The sequence below is a fragment of the Lampetra fluviatilis genome, chromosome 32 (genome assembly GCF_964198595.1).
Source record: "Lampetra fluviatilis chromosome 32, kcLamFluv1.1, whole genome shotgun sequence".
Lineage (NCBI taxonomy): Eukaryota > Metazoa > Chordata > Hyperoartia > Petromyzontiformes > Petromyzontidae > Lampetra > Lampetra fluviatilis.
Genome location: NC_136306.1, coordinates 2,828,098 through 2,847,391, shown reverse-complemented (window position 1 = coordinate 2,847,391; position 19,294 = coordinate 2,828,098). Strand labels below are relative to the sequence as shown.

The 19,294-nt window shown below is 44.3% G+C and overlaps 1 protein-coding gene across 1 annotated transcript in view; it reads right to left on the bottom strand.

Moving 5' to 3' along the window:
* Positions 1 to 5,459: 5,459 nt before the first annotated feature.
* The window catches only part of LMOD2 (leiomodin 2), a 42,080-nt gene continuing 28,245 nt past the window's right edge, over positions 5,460 to 19,294 (bottom strand). Inside the window, exons 2-3 of the mRNA XM_078871248.1 lie at positions 17,478 to 18,974; positions 5,460 to 6,396 (exon numbers count right to left, since the gene is read on the bottom strand). Coding sequence (XP_078727374.1) covers positions 6,370 to 6,396; positions 17,478 to 18,974 — 1,524 coding nt within the window. The 3' untranslated portion in view covers positions 5,460 to 6,369. The remainder of the gene's footprint in view (positions 6,397 to 17,477; positions 18,975 to 19,294) is intronic.

Below are 19,294 nucleotides of genomic sequence, written 5' to 3'. Positions count from 1 at the left end.
AGCCGCCACTGCCCTCTTCCCTGCGGAGTCAGCTATTCTCCGATGTTCATGCACGACAGTTACTCTAGCATGCTTCTATACTTCATGTAACGCGGTTTGCACTTCACTTTCGTTCAGTAATGCATCTTCTGTGCATGAAGATGTTCACGTATCCAAGTGGGATGTGCGAATCTGGATTGCGTACACACGGATTTCTGAAGATGAATGTACAAAGATCGCCCATATAGCCTTAACGAACTGTTGGGGCAAGTGCTGTCAGCGAGTATAGCACCTATGAGGTAAAGGTGCAAAGACAAAGATCCCCCGTATAGCCTTAACATACTGTAGGGACATTGGCTGTTAGCATCTATGAAGGCCGGCACGGCACACGAGGGGGTGGGTGGCCAACACCACGCCCGGCCGCCTTTGTCTCCCTATTGACGATGTTTGCACATCGCACCAGGTACTAATTTGAGGCTGAGTCGACCTAGGGGAGGCCTAGGACCGGTTCAGATAATCGTCACTGGTGTTGGCTATGAGCTGGAATCGAACCCGGGTCGCCAGGTTCGTAGAGCAGCGCGCTAACCGCTACACACAGCCCCATCTGAGCTTACTGTGGCCCACATGTCCAGAGCGGTTCAAATGTCTTGTGACCCCCATTTATTTCTCTAAAAACGTAATATATATTTTTAAGTAAGGTTTTTTTAAAAACATAAATGAATATGCAAAGGGGGAGAAAACAAATGTTCGGGGTCGATTTATGGGGGGGGTGGGTCACCGGACATTCCAACTCAATACACACGGGAGAGAGGAACGTAGCTGGGGCTAGGTTAACTTTAAGATCCTTCAACAAGCTTCACCTGAGGACGACTGCTTGCGTTGTGGCCGAAACGTCGTGAGAATTATTTTATTATGTTTTATTTTTATTATTTTATTACTTCCCTTCTACGTGACTTTACCGAAAGAACCAAGAAGATGAAGGTAAGGTAGTTTACCCTTTTTACCGGGTAAAAGGGTAAAGGGTAAAGGTGTCAACATGCCAAGGGGTAAGGTAAAGGGTAGGGTGAAGGTAGCGCGAAGTATTACCCGGTAAATACCTTGTTAACCGCTCTCTTAAAGCTCCGTGGCGCAGTCCGTGGCCTCCATTTAAAATTGGAATCATTGAGAGTATTCTATATGAATAAAGCGCTCTTCCTAGTATTTTCCTGTTATAAAACTTTTTCATCTGTAGTACCCCAGTAATTACCCTGTAATCAGGTAATTTGTATGGGGTAAGGGTAAAAGGTAGGGTAAAAGTAGGCTAATTTATTTTGACCTTTAAACTTTTACCTTACCTTGATGAAGGGTAAAAGGTAAGGGTAGAGTGATTGTATTGTGGTAAGGTAACAGATAGGGTAAAGGTAGGCTCGTTGTTTTTACCTTTTACCTTACCTTGCCGAGGCCGAGCTGGGGCTGGATACTGCCGCCGCTGCTGCTGCTGCCGTTTCTGATGCGGATGGTGATCCTGACGATGCTAGGCGAGGTATGATGATGATGGTGGTGGTGGTGTTGTGGTGAGCCTGGGAGTTGTAAATGACAAGTGCACATCGAACCCTGTTGTGGGAGTCCCCCCGATGGCTCGAGGAAGAGAGAGACCCCCTTTTTTGACGGGCTAAGTTGACTCCTGATCGAATCTGAAGAGCATCATGAAACTATATGATGCATATTTCATGCGGCATTATTGATAAATGTGCTAATACTAGGGTTCAAGAAATCATTTGCGTTTGATACCCAGAAAACATGGCATCATATTGCACGTGTTACATATTTAGAATCGGTATTGTGTCTTTGAGACCTTGGCGAGGTTGCTGGATTCCTTGGACAGTGGACATTTGGTTTTTAAAACGTATGCTTCAAATTCCTGCGGTCTTATCAATTTAAACGATGTTCACGGTTTTATAGGTGGTACTATTGTTGCCAAAGCTTTTCGGTATTAAAATGACAATATATATCCTGATATTGAGGGGTGCTTAACCCAAATGATACGTTTTAATAACTCAAAATTTCAAGTTTATTTTTGTAAGAGAAAGTGAACGAAGCCGCTGCTCCCAGTTACTCTATACACACACAGGAAGTACAGTATTTGCGTGTGTGTTTAGTTTGTTGTCCTTCCCCCGCACCTCCGATTAGAAGGGTTGGCTACGTACGGCGCGAAAGAAGTTCAACATTTCTACAGTACTCTTTGGTTCTTTCGGTAAAGTCACGTAGAAATAAATTAAATAATAAGAGAACACAAGCAACCATCATCACGTAGAAATGAATGAGAAAACAAACATAGTGAACTTGGAAATATAATGCAATACAACACAGAGAGTCGGCCAACACCACAGTCAATGCCCCACCTGGTTGATTACGTTCTTCCAAAGATTGCTAAATTTGAGAGAGAGACAAAACATAGACACGGAGACACAGAGACAGACATACAAGCAGAGAGAGACTCACACAGAGACAAACATAGAGAGACACACACATAGTGGGCCGTCCATAAATGACGTCACGCGATTTTTGACGATTTCTGACCCCCCCCCCCCTCGTCACACGGCGTCACAAAAAGTCAGACCCCCCCTCAAATATGAGGTCACAAAGCTCTGCCCCCCCCCCCCCAAAAAAAAATAAAACGTGCTTCAAATCGCCTTAAACTATTGTCATTGTAGTGCGTAATTAATGTGATGCTGCACTCTGATGTTGTAGGAGAAAACATTTATTAGAAAGTCTATTTAATTAAGTAGAACGTGTTGTCTATATTTATTTAAAGTTGCGCATTTTGATGTGACGTCACATTTCTCAACCTCCCCCCCTCGTCACACATCGTCACACATCGTCACAAATGCCTTTAACCCACACTTTATCCCACCGCACGTGACCTGCCAATCAAACTTGCTATGATTGTACGCCCATTTATACTGCTGGTTGGACAGAGGTGGGAGGGATTTTCGAAACTTGCCATTGTTTAAATTGCCACTGCAGGAGATCGAACCTGTGATGTCTGAATTGTAAGTCCCGAGTGTGTCAAACATTGCACCGTGGCAGCATCAAACATAAAACATATATACCAACCACTTGTGTATGATGACCTTAAGAATCGATTTTCACGAATTGATGCACTGTTCCACTCACAGTCTTTAATTGCCTGGAACTTAGTCTTCTGGAATCATGTTCTAAGCAACAGTGTGGCTCCTTCTCCCTGTAGTGTTTAAGCTGCGTAAGAGTGAAGGTCTCCTGCTAAGTTGAGGGGTGAGGCAGCTCAAGAAGGCATGCTTGTCCCTAACGTGGAACAGGTTGTCGGCCCGATGCCAAGATCTGTGACATTGTGCACGAGCCTGAGGATGCTCTGCTGCACGCAGAAAGCCTGGATTACTGAGAGGGTTTACATCAGGCGTGCGTGCTTTAACAGCCCCTCCGCTTATAACGGTTGGCTACGTACGATGCGAAAGAAGTTCAACGTACCTTAAATGTGGCTGGTGAGGACCATGTGATGATGATGATGCAATTGAAAAGTGCAGACAAGTAAAAGTGTCTTTTTAATTATCTTCCTGTTACCTACAGCACACCACTCTGGCTCACTGATGAGTGCTCAGAGTACAAATCCAAATCAACAGTCAAGGTATAATTATGTATTGAATCATTGATTAATTTTGACTTTTTGAGCTCACAATACATGCACGGCTTTCGGAGGCCATCATCCAGCAGCGGATTGATCATGGCTGCTGCTGATCATGGTAATCCATCGGATGTGGTGACATTGAAAGGAGATGGTAAATCAGAAGTTTTTTCCCCCCTTACACTGTGGTCCTTATTTCCCTTACAATTTGTTTCAAACTCAAGACAAAAATCTGATGTGCCAGATTTGTTTTTTTTTTCTTCTAAAAAGTTGTTTGGCGATGCTGCCGCGTTTTGGTAGCAGTGCACAAAGCACAGTGAACAACAACAAAAACTCAACCCATTCGTCGATACCACTTATTGGGAGCAGTGTTATTTACGAGTGTGAGCTATATATATAATGATTGGCTGCTACAGTTAACGAATATAATCTTGAAAATGGCCTTTAAAATGCAATGTTAACTTTGTGTTCCTTTTAATATTTCATGAGACAACTTGTTTGGAATACCGAAAACAAATCACCCTCCGAAACAAATATCTACACAAACTTGTGACGGTTCCAAATGCAGCTTTCATGAAATATGTTGCCACTGTGCAGCTGGCGAGACAGGAGGTTCGCCAATGAGCCACACGCACAGTCAGTTGTCTGACTCCCACAAAATGCCATCATCATCCAGCCATGGTCCATCCATTGCTCGACGAGGGCCTCCCCAAAGCCGCCACTATCGCTCGTGCCTCAGAACCTGCACACGAGCTGATTTCATTGGTCCGTCTCCTCGTTCGGCGCACTCTCACACGCACGCGTTCACTCCAATTAATTATCCGTGGGGAAGAATGTCACGGATAATAGGGAGGCCGTTCTGCAAAGCAGGATGAGAAAATCCACGCACAGTCACGAATAATCGCAAGAATCGGCCCACGGATAATGAGAGATTTTGCAGATGTCACATCTTCTTGTGGATAATTGGAGTTGCGGGTAGCAGTTTCGTGCGTGAGGGGAGTTGCTGGATATTTTCAGTCACAAGGCACCGTTAATTGTAATGGCCGTCGAGTTTTAACGTCCAAGCTTGACAACTCTTACTCAAGATGAGACATTAACTCAGTGTTATATATAACCATTTTTATTATTGTAATTTACAAAAAGCTAGTGCTACAGGCAGTGCATTTAATATATTTTTAAAAGAGTTAATACAATGAAAGTGTATTGTTTTAAGTACTCTTTAATTTTTAAGACACCGTTTATTGCAAAGGTTTTTGCAAATCTAAGGCGCATTGTCAAAATTATACTGTTGGTATTTTTTCTTGCGGAAAAGTGCATTTAGGCGTTGCAAAATAACTACATACGTGCTGTGTTATTGGTTATAAAATGCGAAATGCAATGTATGGCATAACTGCAGCATTAGCTCCAGATACCGATGGAGTTGGCAACATAACACATCAGACGTGGAGGTCAAACGAGAGCAGACGATACAGCCCCCTCGGCCAGAGTTATGATCACAACCACCCCGTTCAGGAACGGTTCATTCTGTGTATTAAAACTTATTAGCGACTGCGGAGCGCGCCATCTTACTCGAAGGCGTGTTGTTCAGCCGTTGGTGCGGAGGCATCGTGGCAGACACGGTGAAACTAAGACGGTAGTTTTTCTACACGAAGCGCATTGCAAATCTATACTGGTAGTAGTGTGCCCTTTGTTTAATGCCAAATAATGTTCCTAAAACTCACGGCAGTTTTGTGGCATGTTTCATTCGGTCTTTAAATGCTGAAAACCTACAGTTCGAATGTTCTATTCTAAACACAAGTGTGAAATAATGGTGAAACGTGTGTACACCAGATATATATAGTATGGATCATAGGCATCTGATTCACAAAAAGGCTTACATTTCGGAATATTTATGATGTCCATACATTGTATCCTACACGTAATACTATTCTTGATTAAAATTATTTGTATCGATGTCTCATACCAATATTTTCCCCCACATCAAGTGACTGCCATGGCCTCGGTGAAATTATTTCACTCCAAATCCGATTTGAAAAGAGGTGAGAATCGAGTTCGTGAACTGAGTTCAACGTTTGCTCTGTGTGGAATCATTCTTGGTCACAGACACGGAGTGACCTTTGTGTCAACATTATCCACGCTAATTTAGCATGAGAACTTAACAACCGTTTACAATATAGCTTTCTAAGGATACCGAAAACAAGCGTGTAACTATATGCAGACTCATGTGGTTAACTGCTTTGACAATCACTGCAGTACATGTCACTGCCGTAACTTATGCTGCTAACGAGAACGTTTCATCCAGCGGCATTATTATAGGTACGGTAAAAGCGGATGATATTTCTTCAAAAGCACAGTACCATTTAGCGCATATACAAACAATGTACACCCGAAGCTCCTTCAGACGGCTTCGCAGAAGGACATTCGAAAGCTCTCGACCAGATTCAAACGAGCTGGCTTCACGGCGACAACATCGTAACAATGTGTCTTCATTTGGGGTGAAAACGACCCCCTCGACACCGAGTAGAATCACGTGTGCAATAAAACCATCCTGCTTACATTCACGGCACATTAAGCACGACAACGTATCCCTCGTGTGTAAATAAAAAAAAGATTCCACAGCTCTGTCGGGCGGCAACCGAGTTTGAAAAGCGGCAGAGGAGGAGTTTCGGCGTGTTTTGTTTGTTGTACATCATTTTAAAACTTCCACCCTTTTCCCTTTGAGTCTGCTCTGTGGTGCCAGTTCAGCTTCATCACTGCAGAAGTTTGGGTACTTCCACCTTCATAAAAAAGACAAGGAGAGAGAGAAAAAAAACGTTATTTGCTGTGTTTTATGAACACTTGACGTCAGAGGTGCATGCGGCATCGTTTTAATTCTTATCAGCTTCAATATATATGGACGTATTGGCGGTACATCGGTGCAGCATAACACACCGGTCCTCATAAAACAGTCTACAATCTAAATTTAAATCGGCAAATCTGTTTATCAGTCTTTGATCGACCCTGTCGCCAAGTTTATTCAGTCTACTGAGACTTGCTAAAAAATGTCAATATTGGCTGTTGATTTGGGTCCTTAAATCGAGGAACTGTCCGACCACGTCGAGGGCACGAGGAGTCAAATCTGCCTTTGGAACACGGATCAGCCAATCGCCATCAGCCTGGGTGCTGCTCAATGGCAACAGACTGCGAAGCGTCGTGTTCACCTGCTCATGTAAATCATGGGTGGGGAACCTTTTTTCTGCCAAGGGACATTTATATATTTACAACATCATTCGCGGGCCATACAAATGTATCAACTTAAAAATTTGCCTGTTATATTTGGTCAAACATTTAATGAACTCACCCCTAATGTGATGGCTGGAACTGCTTCTCTTTGGTGAGGTGTGTGATGTTAGCTGGTATTGATGATGTTGCTACTCGCAACTGCTTTTCCAGGTTTGCTCCTAGATTTAATGAATTTTGAGTACCGCCTGCGGTTGCCTCTGCAGAACCAGACCAAATGATTTTGCGGGCCTTATACGGCCCGCGGGCCAGACGTTTCCCAACCCTGATATAAACATTCGTCTTCCCACTGCTTCGACATCACGAGAACTGATTTTGACGAACCATCACCACCCCGCAAGATTTTCTGACCGGGGTTGCGAATCGCGGTAACATAAATAATTATTGCGAAAAATTTGCTTTTTTGTTATACCGCACACCACCGGTGTACCGCTAACACGTTCATTTGGAAAACAGGGCAGGAAAAAATGCATCTTGTAATATCTAATTTATTTTCATGTCCATGTGTCCTCCAATTAGTGCACTTTATTTGCTGGCAATCTGTAATGGTTATAAACGAATGCATGTACATATACCGGTGGTTGATGTTCAACGATTAAATGTTCAGCCTGGATCGATGTCCTGGATTCTGTGTCCATGCAGCAGGCGTACAGCATTAAAATGCATTCTAATGCATAGAAACATCCTTAAAGTTTACAGCGTGAAGAAACATTCCTGGAGAAGCACTCATTATGTTTTCGTATCAATTTGCATAACTTGGTATATCAATAGATGAAGGTGCAGCCCTACAATTGCTTTCTAAACTCCACCGCTGGTGGAATGATCTCCTCTGGAGAGTATTGTTATCTACTCTTCCACACTTTAACACGTAGCCTTTCATGACCAATATCCATAAGAACGGTTTTTGGGGGTTAAATCGCGTATATATAAATGTGTTATTAAACCCGCCACCACCCGACACGGCCAATCATTAAGGTTGTCACGTAAGCAAATCGTACCAATTAGTTACTACTTCACTACACCGGTGTATTGGAGAGTAAACCCACAAGATTTACAATTCGAGTACAACGTTTCGCTGGTGATTAATACGAGCTTCATCAGGCGTTTAGCCAGAATTTGGTCTTCGCACCTGATAGGCTCACAGCGATGACATCACCTTTACTCTATTTAAGACCGAAACAGGAAGACATCTTCACAAGTCTGGCTAATCGCTTGATGAAGCTGGTTGTAATCACCAGCGAAACGTCGTACTCAAATTGTAAATGGTGTGGGTTTACTCTCCAACACACCGGTGTGCTGAAGGAGTAACTGATTGGCACGTTATTCCACACTTGCTGGATGTCTTTTAAGAGGAGAGAATACCCACACTTTTACTCCACTACATGCGACCTGTTGATTGGCTAGTCGTGGTGAACCCATTTACACGGCTGGGATCACAGAGGCAGGGGAGGGGGTGGAGGGGGGAGGGTGGAGGGGTGGATTTGTCAAAACTTTCCCCATTGTTTGAGCTACCGCACCTGGAGATTGAACCGATGACCTGTGCATTGTAAGCCCAGCGTGCTACCCACTAGAGACTAGACCATGGCAGCATTTATACCAGAGCAGAAGTAACGTACGTGCTTACACCACCTACAAGACGCATTATTAAGTGTCAGGTGATTTTAATGGTGTTATATTTATACTGAATATCAATCTCTTGCACCTCAGCAAGTCCATCACCTGACATCACCCAATCTCACTGATGTTCTCATCCAGTACGTTTCACTCTCTTGCGTCATTCTCAATATCTCCTGAAGAAGGCGAGTCAGCTGAAGCATTGCGATCTGCCTTTCCTCTTGAGCGATGGCAGAAAGCACCTGATATTGTTTATGATTAATCTGGTTGTTCTTTTAATATAATTTGATGCTAAACTACTTTTCTTGACACCATGAAGAAATACTGTACCAATATTGCGGTTAACAGATATTTGCAGCAATTTGAGTTAAATCAACAGGAATTTTAGTCGAATTGTATGAAGAATTATACATCTCTCATACAGGATGGTGTTGAAGTCCTATACATTGTAGTTATGCTTAACTGTGTAAATAATATTTATATTTTACGTTACCGGTCATCAAATATTGCTAGCAAAGTACACCATTGTCAGTCATTGGTGCTGGATCAGACAGGTTTATATGTTTTTTGTGACTTCGGAATGTCTTGCGATATTTTCGCGATGCTGCCACAAATAAAAGATATGAAAAAATCAATTGCAACAGCTCCACTGTCATCTCCGTGACTTGTGGGGCGATTACATAAACACATCCCCTGTTTAACCCTGAGGTGCAACATCTGAGACCCAGAGGTTACTACCCAAATTGGGAAAACAATGCTGCAATAATAAGTTGATAAAAAAAAGTACTGAACACAGGCTCCAAGGGCCTATAGTGAGTGCTTAATTTCAGCCAGAACAGTTAGCAACTCAGGCCTAGGAACAATTGTGACACATCGCATCCATCTAGCTTTACACTTTATAAAACTATTCATGATACAAATTCATGATACAAATATAGCGTATAATAACATATAGGATTATTATAGACAGCCTTAATTTGATCTCGAGTGGCAGTGACTTATGCTGATAATCCCTACTCCAAGCCAGCTTAACATTAAAATTCCTGCTATTATATTCAAATTTCTGCCATTAAAGTTTTCCCTGCTAGAACGAGCATTGGTGATCGTCTTCAATGATGGGCCTCAGTCAGTGGTGGAAATTCCACAATCGTATAAAAAAAGTGTTTTTTTCAGGTAAGGCCAACTAAGCCCTACAGTGAGGGAAAAAAGTATTTGATCCCCTGCTGATTTTGTACGTTTGTCTAATTACAAATAAATGATAAGTCTATAATTATAATGGTAGGTTTATTTGAATAGTGAGAGACAGAATAACAACAAAAATATCCAGAAAAACGCATGTCAAAAATGTTAAAAATTGATTTGCATTTTAATGAGGGAAATAAGTATTTGACCCCTCTGCAAAACATGACTTAGTACTTGGTGGCAAAACCCTTGTTGGCAATCACAGAGGTCAGACGTTTCTTGTAGTTGGCCAACAGGTTTGCACACATCTCAGGAGAGATTTTGTCCCACTCCTCTTTGCAGATCTTCTCCAAGTCATTAAGGTTTCGAGGCTGACGTTTGGCAACTCGAACGTTCAGCTCCCTCCACAGATTTTATATGGGCTGAAGGTCTGGAGACTGGCTAGGCCACTCCAGGACCTTAATGTGCTTCTTCCTGAGCCACTCCTTTGTTGCCTTGGCCGTGTGTTTTGGGCCATTGTCATGCTGGAATACCCATCCACTACCCATTTTCAATGCCCTGGCTGAGGGAAGGAGTTTCTCACCCAAGATTTGACGGTACATGGCCCCGTCCATTGTCCCTTTGATGCGGTGAAGTTGTTCTGTCCCCTTAGCAGAAAAACACCCCCAAAGCATAATGTTTCCATCTTCATGTTTGACGGTGGGGATGGTGTTCTTAGGGTCATAGGCAGCATTCCTCCTCCTCCCAACACGGCGAGTTGAGTTGATGCCAAAGAGCTCCATTTGGTCTCATCTGACCACAACACTTTCACCCAGTTGTCCTCTGAATCATTCAGATGTGCATTGGCAAACTTCAGACGGACATGTATATGTGCTTTCTTGAGCAGGGGGACCTTGCGGGCGCTGCAGGATTTCAGTCTTTCACGGCGTAGTGTGTTACCAACTGTTTTCTTGGTGACTATGGTTCCAGCTGCATTGAGATCATTGACAAGATCCTCCCGTGTAGTTCTGGGCTGATTCCTCACCGTTCTCATGATCATTGCAACTCCACGAGGTGAGATCTTGCATGGAGCTCCAGGCCGAGGGAGATTGACAGTTATTTTGTATTTCTTACATTTGCTAATAATCGCACCAACTGTTGTCACCTTCTCACCAAGCTGCTTGGCGATGGTCTTGTAGCCAATTCCAGCCTTGTGTAGGTCTACAATCTTGTCCCTGACATCCTTGGAGAGCTCTTTGGTCTTGGCCATGGTGGAGAGTTTGGAATCTGATTGATTGATTGCTTCTGTGAACAGGTGTCTTTTATACAGGTAACAAGCTGAGATTAGGAGCACTCCCTTTAAGAGTGCGCTCCTAATCTCAGCTCGTTACCTGTATAAAAGACAACTGGGAGCCACAAATTTTTCTGATTGAGAGGGGGTCAAATATTTATTTCCCTCATTAAAATGCAAATCAATTTATAACATTTTTGACATGCGTTTTTCTGGATTTTGTTGTTGTTATTCTGTCTCTCCCTGTTCAAATAAACCTACCATTAAAATTATAGACTGATCATTTCTTTGTCAGTGGGCAAACGTACAAAATCAGCAGGGGATCAAATACTTTTTTCCCTCACTGTATTTAGCTCTTTTTCAGAAGCGACCTGGCAACAAATGATAGATCAACGAAGTGGCTCATCGTGTTGAAATATATAGTAGGAAAATACTCGAATATTTGGCTATATATACAGTATAATATCTTTCTAAATATGGATGTTTCTAAATGTGGGGAGAACTTGGAAACTCCGAATATATAAACACACACAACTAGATGTAAAGTTCAGTTAAACGTGTTCATCTGCTTATGCAACGCCTGCAGAATGCATTTATTAAATCTCCGCTTTGGGAAGTTAGTGTGGCATTTCACAGCGCAGTATTTGATATTTGCGTTATTCTTTAACACATCCTTGCCGTGTACCAACATCTCAATTTGCTGATTAAACAGGAGGCGATTGGGCATGGTTGCCGCTTTTGCTCAAACAACCCTTGAAACTCATTTTTGAAAGTTTGTAAACACTTGAGGAGCATCGCATCACAAGTATGCTCGCAGTTACCCTGATTGTTCTTGGAGAATGTGACTTATGTTCTTCATGAATACATGTTTTAAAGCATAAACAAATTTGGCCATTTGAAAATGATTGATAATTAAATGAGAAAAAACGAAACATGCCAACATTTGTTATTTCAAATAGGTGATGGGAAATTAAGGAACGTTGAAATAATTGGTAAAATTTACATATATAATGCAGTACGTAAATGCATGCAAAGACAGAGATCTCACATTGCAGCCTTGCATGTACTGTAGTACTGCTGGGAAGAGTTCTGTTAGCAGGCATGGATATTGTGACCAGAAACCTGCCTTTCTACATCTGTCTTTCCAATCATCATCATCATCATCATCAATCTACTGCTGGATCAAGGCCGAGCTGAGTGATTTCCGTCTCTGTCGGCCTTCTCAAGGCAAATATTTAAAAAATAAGGTGTATTGCAAGATTGTTGCTGCTCAAGCCAGCAAAGGAGTGATATACATTTATTGGCAACCCTGAGCCAGTGGTGAGATTCCACATTCCCACGGCAAGGACCAGTCCTGTCCAGTGCAACCAGGGCCAACTCCCCAAAAATCAGTTCTAAATTTATCCGCTCCTGATCGAGGATAGGATGGGTCTGAGCCCTGATCAGGATTTGGAGTCCCAATGTTTTGACCATGAGTCAGGATCTATAATTATTGTGCCACCTAGCAAGTAAAAAAAATAATGAAATAGGGTAACGCTGCTTTCACAGGCGGTGGATTACTGTGGTTGGTGCAGCTTACAACAGAGAGTGGCTCGCGTACACACCGCAGATTCTTCCAGGAGGCACGTGGATGGTCAGGGGGGGGGTTCCTTAGAGGGTAAAGATAATTGATAGTTTCATTGGTGCTGCGCCAATTCACACGTTATTTTTAGGAAATGTGCGAGGCGAGATGATCGGGCTCTTTGTCAGTGATAAGGTGAACTTAATGGTAGAATTGCCTCTACCCCATTTTATTTTTTTACAGCATACGCCTCATTCGCAGTTTTTATTTTATTTTATTACAAAGAAACCTTAATTTGCAGCGTTGGCAATGGTGGACTGGAGAGAGGAAAAATACAGCCACAATGACACGTTACATGAATACATAAGCAGACAAAGCTGTCTCTCCATGTATAAATATGCATTTTGTTTTACATCCGCCCATCCTTTAGGCCCTTTGGACCAATTGTTACCCAGAACCATTTGTTTAAGCAGGTACATTATGGAACAGTTTAAGCTTCCGTGTCTCATCCGTAGCCAGGCCAGTTCATTAAATTATGTTGCGTTGTCTGATGCTATCGGCAAGAAACATCCACGGACACTTTTTGGCCCGTTCAGTGCAAAAATCTTGTTACGTGCCGTCATGGGGTAATGTGCAGTGGTCCATGTTCTCAATGCAATGCATGTATAGGAGCTGCATGCATGGATCTCTGTGTCGCCCTATGGGTCTCTATGCGAGTCTATGGATCTCTCTGTGCAGGTCTATGTGTTTCTGTGTGGGTCTATGGCTCTCTATGCGAGTCTATGGGTCTCTGTATGAGTCTATGGGTCTCTATGCAGGTCTATGTGTCTCTGTACAAGTCTATGGGTTTCCCATCTCTAAAGACCTTCTTATTGCGCCATCTTTGTCTCTTCTCAGCACATAATACTATATTAATAACATGCCCAAGCCATCTTAGCCTCGACTCTCTTCCATTCTAGTGAGTATTAGTAATCCCCGGCAAGGCTTTAACTTCTGCATTCCACCTCCTTTCCCTTAGAGATATCCCCAACAGCATTCTCATCTGTCCTTTTCAAGCGTGCTCGTACGTCTTTAGGACCCAAACTCAGTCCATCAATAATATAAGAATCACGTTTGTGGGCATTCGGCAGTGGTGATTCTACAGAGAGAGAGATATTGTGGATTATTCTCTGCTGTCTCGGGGTCCCCAATGCAACTGAGCACCATCCAAATTTGGTCTATTATTTTGAGCATACAATGTCGGTCTTATACAATACAGAACATGCGTTATTTCCGTGACGGCAGCGTTTAATATAAACGTCCGTGCACATGCACACGTTCTTATATCCACGATTGAACGTTCAACCTTCCGTTGACATAAAGTCACACGTATAGGATCCGCATGATTTTCAGCTTCAGAAATGTGCACAGAATGTGCTGCGTTTGTGTCTTTGCAAAAACGCACTGTGGGGGAGTGGCGATGCAGTGGATATCGACACTGCGCTATGATCCTGGTGACCTGTGTTCAATTCCATGCAATGCACGTCAGTAGCAAGTGATATCTAACCGGTAATGGGTAGGCTTCCCATACATTTATTAAACGCTCTATATGAGTATGCCCCGCATGTGTATTAACACTGGCCCACCGACGTTGCAGGGTGTCATTCACCACTGCGATAAACTCTGCAATTACTCCGCTCATTCTCGACATCTCATTTTCATCGGGCTTTTCACAGCACCTCCAATTAGCATAGTTGGCTACGTACAGTGCGAAAGAAGTTCAATATACATACACACGATACTTCGCTGGCCCTCTTGGACAAGGTCAATTCCTTTGCTGCCAATCCGCCACTTTTCTTGACCATTATTCACCATCCCATCTCGCGACGTTTCCTGCACAAGCTCACTGACTGTTTTGGTTACCGGTTTGGATATCTCTGACCAGCATATGTTCTCTAATCCACGTGCTCCCATTTCTGTCTCTCAATCTAATTTCAACTGTGCATCTCTCCGTGCTTCTTTGTGTCATTTGCAGTCTTTCTTCCATTGTGTTGTTGCTGTGAATGGCCGTGTTGGTGAACCTTGTCATATCAGGTAGTATGCTTGGATTCTTAACATTCTGAATCTTATTTTTTTTATGCCTTTTTAAATACAAACATTGGAAAGGATGCATCAGAGATGCACATTCTTGGGTGAAAGTGTTTCTGTGTTTTGTGTGTATCTTGTGCGCGGTTGCTAATGAACACATTATTGAATGGGCTGTTCAGAATAGGTTACTTATAAGCTGCATTGAGTGGCTGAACACGTGTGCCTAATCAGAGATTTGGATCGAGTAAAGTATGGACCAGAGGTCTTCGACATAAATGAGGTGGGAGCTTACCAATGGCGGAGCCAGGATTTTCAGGTAGGGGGGGGCAACCCCTCCAGCAATTAAAATGATAGGAGTTGTTTGTCAGTAAGGACTTGTCCCTTGTTTTTTATTCGATGAGTGTGCGGCGATGGCGCAGCCATCGATCGAGGTCGAATTCGAACCGTGTGTGATCGGCATCACGCTCGCTGAAGGTGAATGCCTTCAGGGAAGTCGTGTGCTGTATACGCAACTGCGCACAATTCTGTGAGTCGCTTATAACTGCTTTGCCGTTACTTATTGCCAATTATGGACTCAGACTATTGTCCTATCATCTCAGAGTCCTTGGCACGTAATAATATGCTACACAGTGGCAGTGGGGGTCGTAAAATGCCGATTTATTACTAATAAACCCCAATGATCTGATTGAAATTAGGGATTTCGATCGGATCATTGGGGGGGGCACGTGCCACCCCCCCCCCCCCCCACTGGCTCCGCCAGTGGAGCTTACTACGAATGTCCAAGTCAAAGTTTGAAAAAACAGGGGCATGTAATGTGAATGTATGCCAATGCAGTTTAATATTAATTTGGGAAACTTTCATAATACTTGCAGTATTTTTAGTGGATGCAGTTCAATCCAAGTGTAGCATATACACATCCCAGAAAGGGCCAATGATTGAATGTGACGTGGCTTTGCCTTTATAAAAACTGTTTACCTGTGCCGCTGTTGTATGAAATTGCACTCCAGTAGTGTCACGCTGGTCATAAAACTTGACCCATAATCTGAAGGTCACGGGTCAACTCGGCTTAACATCCTTTTGGGGATCAATAAAATGCCTACTACTATGTTAGAAGCCAACAGTGGCTGTGCTGTAGAGAGATCGGTTTGTACCGAATACGTATGTATGCACGTTGAACTTCTTTCGCGCGTGCGTAGCCAACTGTGCTCATCGGAGGTACGGTACATGTGGCTTCCTAGTGCTGGCTCGGAGCCACCGCTGGAGATGATGAGCACCACGCCACTGCTAGTCTGAGCAGGGGCCCACTTTCGCTCTCTGACATATTTGCTCCCGTAGGGTTTTGCGGTTGTGCCACACAGCTCTTTCGACGTGTTTCTGGGTTTTATCACGTGTTGCTTTGGCACATTGCCGTGAGCCTGCTCGGGAAGTGAAACAGCTCGTGGAGGGGAACGTCAGACCTCGTGCTGAACATCCACGCAGCACGGCCCATAAATGCACCGGAGGGCTCGATCGCTCTCGGGCTAATATTTGTGATACATGACAACGAGAGGCTTTGTGAAACGAATGCGATATCAAACACATTTTAATACAGCTATATCAGGAAAAAGCACAAAATAATTCAATTAAGTTACCCCACTCTGCTTTTGTGTTTATGTATTCATGCTTGCTTTCACATGAGCTCTATATACCATTTCGTTCTTCAAATATGTATGTTGCTTCTTCCGTCCAATTATATTCCAATTGTGTTTTTCGCCACACAGGCAAAACGTAATGGACGTATATATGTTCCAAAAACCTCTTTAGACGGCAGAGCTTCTCATGCCTTGGTGGCGACTAACGCCTCAAGAGATATGCTGACTTCACAGAATTATATTCCATCACATTTCTTCAATGACTCCTTTCATCGCAATCCCACGGTGGCACCCTTTCATGGTGTGCAGGTGGCAGGATCACTTTTATTTTATTTTGCATACACAATTACATTTTGCTACGAACCCGGTGACCTAGTTTGATTCCTGCCCACGGTTAACATCACAGGAAAGTTATATCTAAACTGTTCCTAGAAGCTTCTTTGCCAACCGTTGCTGGACAGTTGTGGTGAAGTACGGCTAAACATCCCCATAATCAATGACGTGTAATATATATAACACTTTTTAATTCTTATTATTTGACAAATAACATCAGTTTTTTTTCCACGCTCAACCAAGCAGTGGTTCGTGATTTTCTCCACTATCGTGGTCGGGAAGTAGTGATGAATATTTTATCAAACAAACTCACAATGTACTGCCACTAAGCATCATGTGTAAGTAACAATTACATTTTTTGGCAGGCAAATGTTGCTGGCCACTTGGCCTATTTGGGCCTGTGTTCCGTAAGTGTGTCTGAAAATAAAATAATGTTGTACCTCCACATCATGAAAAGAAAATCATCCATCAGCCTATGAGATGTCCAAGCTCGTTTTTGTCCAGCAATGTTCAAGTAATCAAACTCTAGAGAAAGTTTGAATGGGTCATGAATTACATTAGTTCTGAAGGGCCTCAGGCTAATGGACTAATCATTTTTATTCATGCAGAGTGGTGGACAACAGGTAGGTTATAGCTGTTTCAAACCTTATGACTTTGCAATTGTAAGTCAGCTACTCTGGGTATAGTGTAACCCATATTGGCTCGTGTTTGTTCGACTGTCAAGAGTGTTGTTTATTGTCTGGCCACTTGGTGTTTTGGATTTAAGATGCGCACTCGACAACCATGATGAAAAAAGTCCCTCAAATATTGTCCGTTTTAACTTTGGGTAATAGCCCAAAATTCAAATTGGCAAACCCAGCAGTGCTGTTCCATTTACTTTACAATGTGCATGTGCTGTGACCCAGCTATACCCACGCTCACCTTCTTGAGCTGCTTGATGGAGCAGCACTTTATAGCATCCATCAGCTGGTCGTGTGAGTTGGCCTGTGGGGTTGAGGGCCTAGAATCCTCCTGTTGTTCCTTCTTCTCCACCTTCTTCGACACAGGGCGCAGCGAGCCCTTGAGCGAGACCAGCTGTTTTGACTCGCCGTTGCGAGCGTGCCTGCTCTTGTTGCTGCCGCCCTCCTCCGTCTTACTCTTCTTGCCCTTCTTGCTCTTGTCCTGCTCCTTGATGATCTCAGCAATTTTCCGCGTGGGCTTGGCTTGCACCTTCTGCTGCTGCTGTGCAGGCGGTGGCGGAGGAGGAGGTGGAGGCGGTGGAGGAGGAGGAGCAGCAGGAGGAGCAGCAGGTGGAGCAACCCGAGGTGTGGCCGGTGCCCGCACCTCCGTCTTTTGGGCTGCACTCTTCACCTCTTTCTTGGCGACGAGGGGCGAGGGGCACGGAGAGGTTTTTGGGGACGACAGAGGTGATGCCTTCGGCGACGCGATGTTCAGGTGCTTGTTGACGGGCTTCGGGCTGGCGGACTTGTCCTGCTGCTTCTGCTGCTGCTGCCCTTGCTTCTGCTCCTGCAGCCTCCGCTGCCGCTGCTTGTCCATGTTCCTGCTCAGAATGCCTGTGACGGTCATCCTGGGACCGCCCAACTCGAAGTGGTAGCCCAGCTTGAGGAGGGTGTCGTTTTCCCGCAGCACCTTGGCGATCTCCATCTCCGCCTTGCCGCCGAGGATGTGGCGCTGGTTGTGGAAGCGGAGCTCGGTGAGCGTTCTGTTGACCTGTAGGGCCTTGATGATGGCCAGGATTCCCTTTCCGCTAACGTAGTTGGACTCGATGTTGAGGCTCGTGATGCTCTCATTCTCAGCGAGCATGGCGCCAAGTGAGATAGCCACGCGGTCGTCGGCCCGCGTGTTTGCCAGGCTGAAGGAGCGCACGGTGCCGTTCGTCCGCAACGCCTGCGCGAACTCGATCATCGTCTCGGCTGTCACGTTGTCGACGTTGTTGAGGTTCACCTCGGTCGTCTCGGGGTCGTTGTCGCGCACGCGTTCCAGAGCATCCTCAGCCACCGTGGGGTTGCCGTTGGAGCCGCTGGAGCTGGGCGTCTCGCTGGCGGGCAACGGGGCCACCTTCTTCGCTACGCCGGGCTTCGGCGTGGCCGCCGCTTGCTTTCTCTCGGGCGTCGGGTCGGCGGTCTTGGCAGGAGCGCTCGCCTGCTGCACGGGCGCTTTTGCATGTGGCTTCACGAACTCCTCTTCCTCGGACGTCTGCTCGCTCGCCACCCCTTCGTCATCGTCGTCGTCATCATCGTCGTCATCGTCGTCGCTCCCGTCTTTGTCACTGCTGTCTTCGTCCGCTGCGCGTTGATCTTCCGCGTTTTCCACCTGCTGCTGCTGGACCTGATTGTCCTGTTTCAGTGCCATCGTGGGTTTCTCTTCCTGTTTGTGGTTGTCCACGTCATCGCGACTGTCATCGTCATCTTCGGAATTCTGAAACGGGGTGATATGAGAGTTTAGACTTTAGAGACAATCATGATCTTAGACTTTAGAGACATAATCATCATCATCCTCAAGGTGAATCGATATTAAGCATTTAACCGTCTATGCATTCGTACATTACAATAGTTACTCTTTGGTTCTTTCGGTAAAGTCACGTAGGTATAAAATAAAATAAATAACGACGTTTCGATCGCAACACAAGCAGTCGTCCTCTGCCGGAAAAAATATAATCCAACAGTGGAACTAGGCCTCGGCAAGGTAAGGTAATTTACCCTTTTAACCGGATAAAAGGGTAAAGGTAAAGGGTAAAG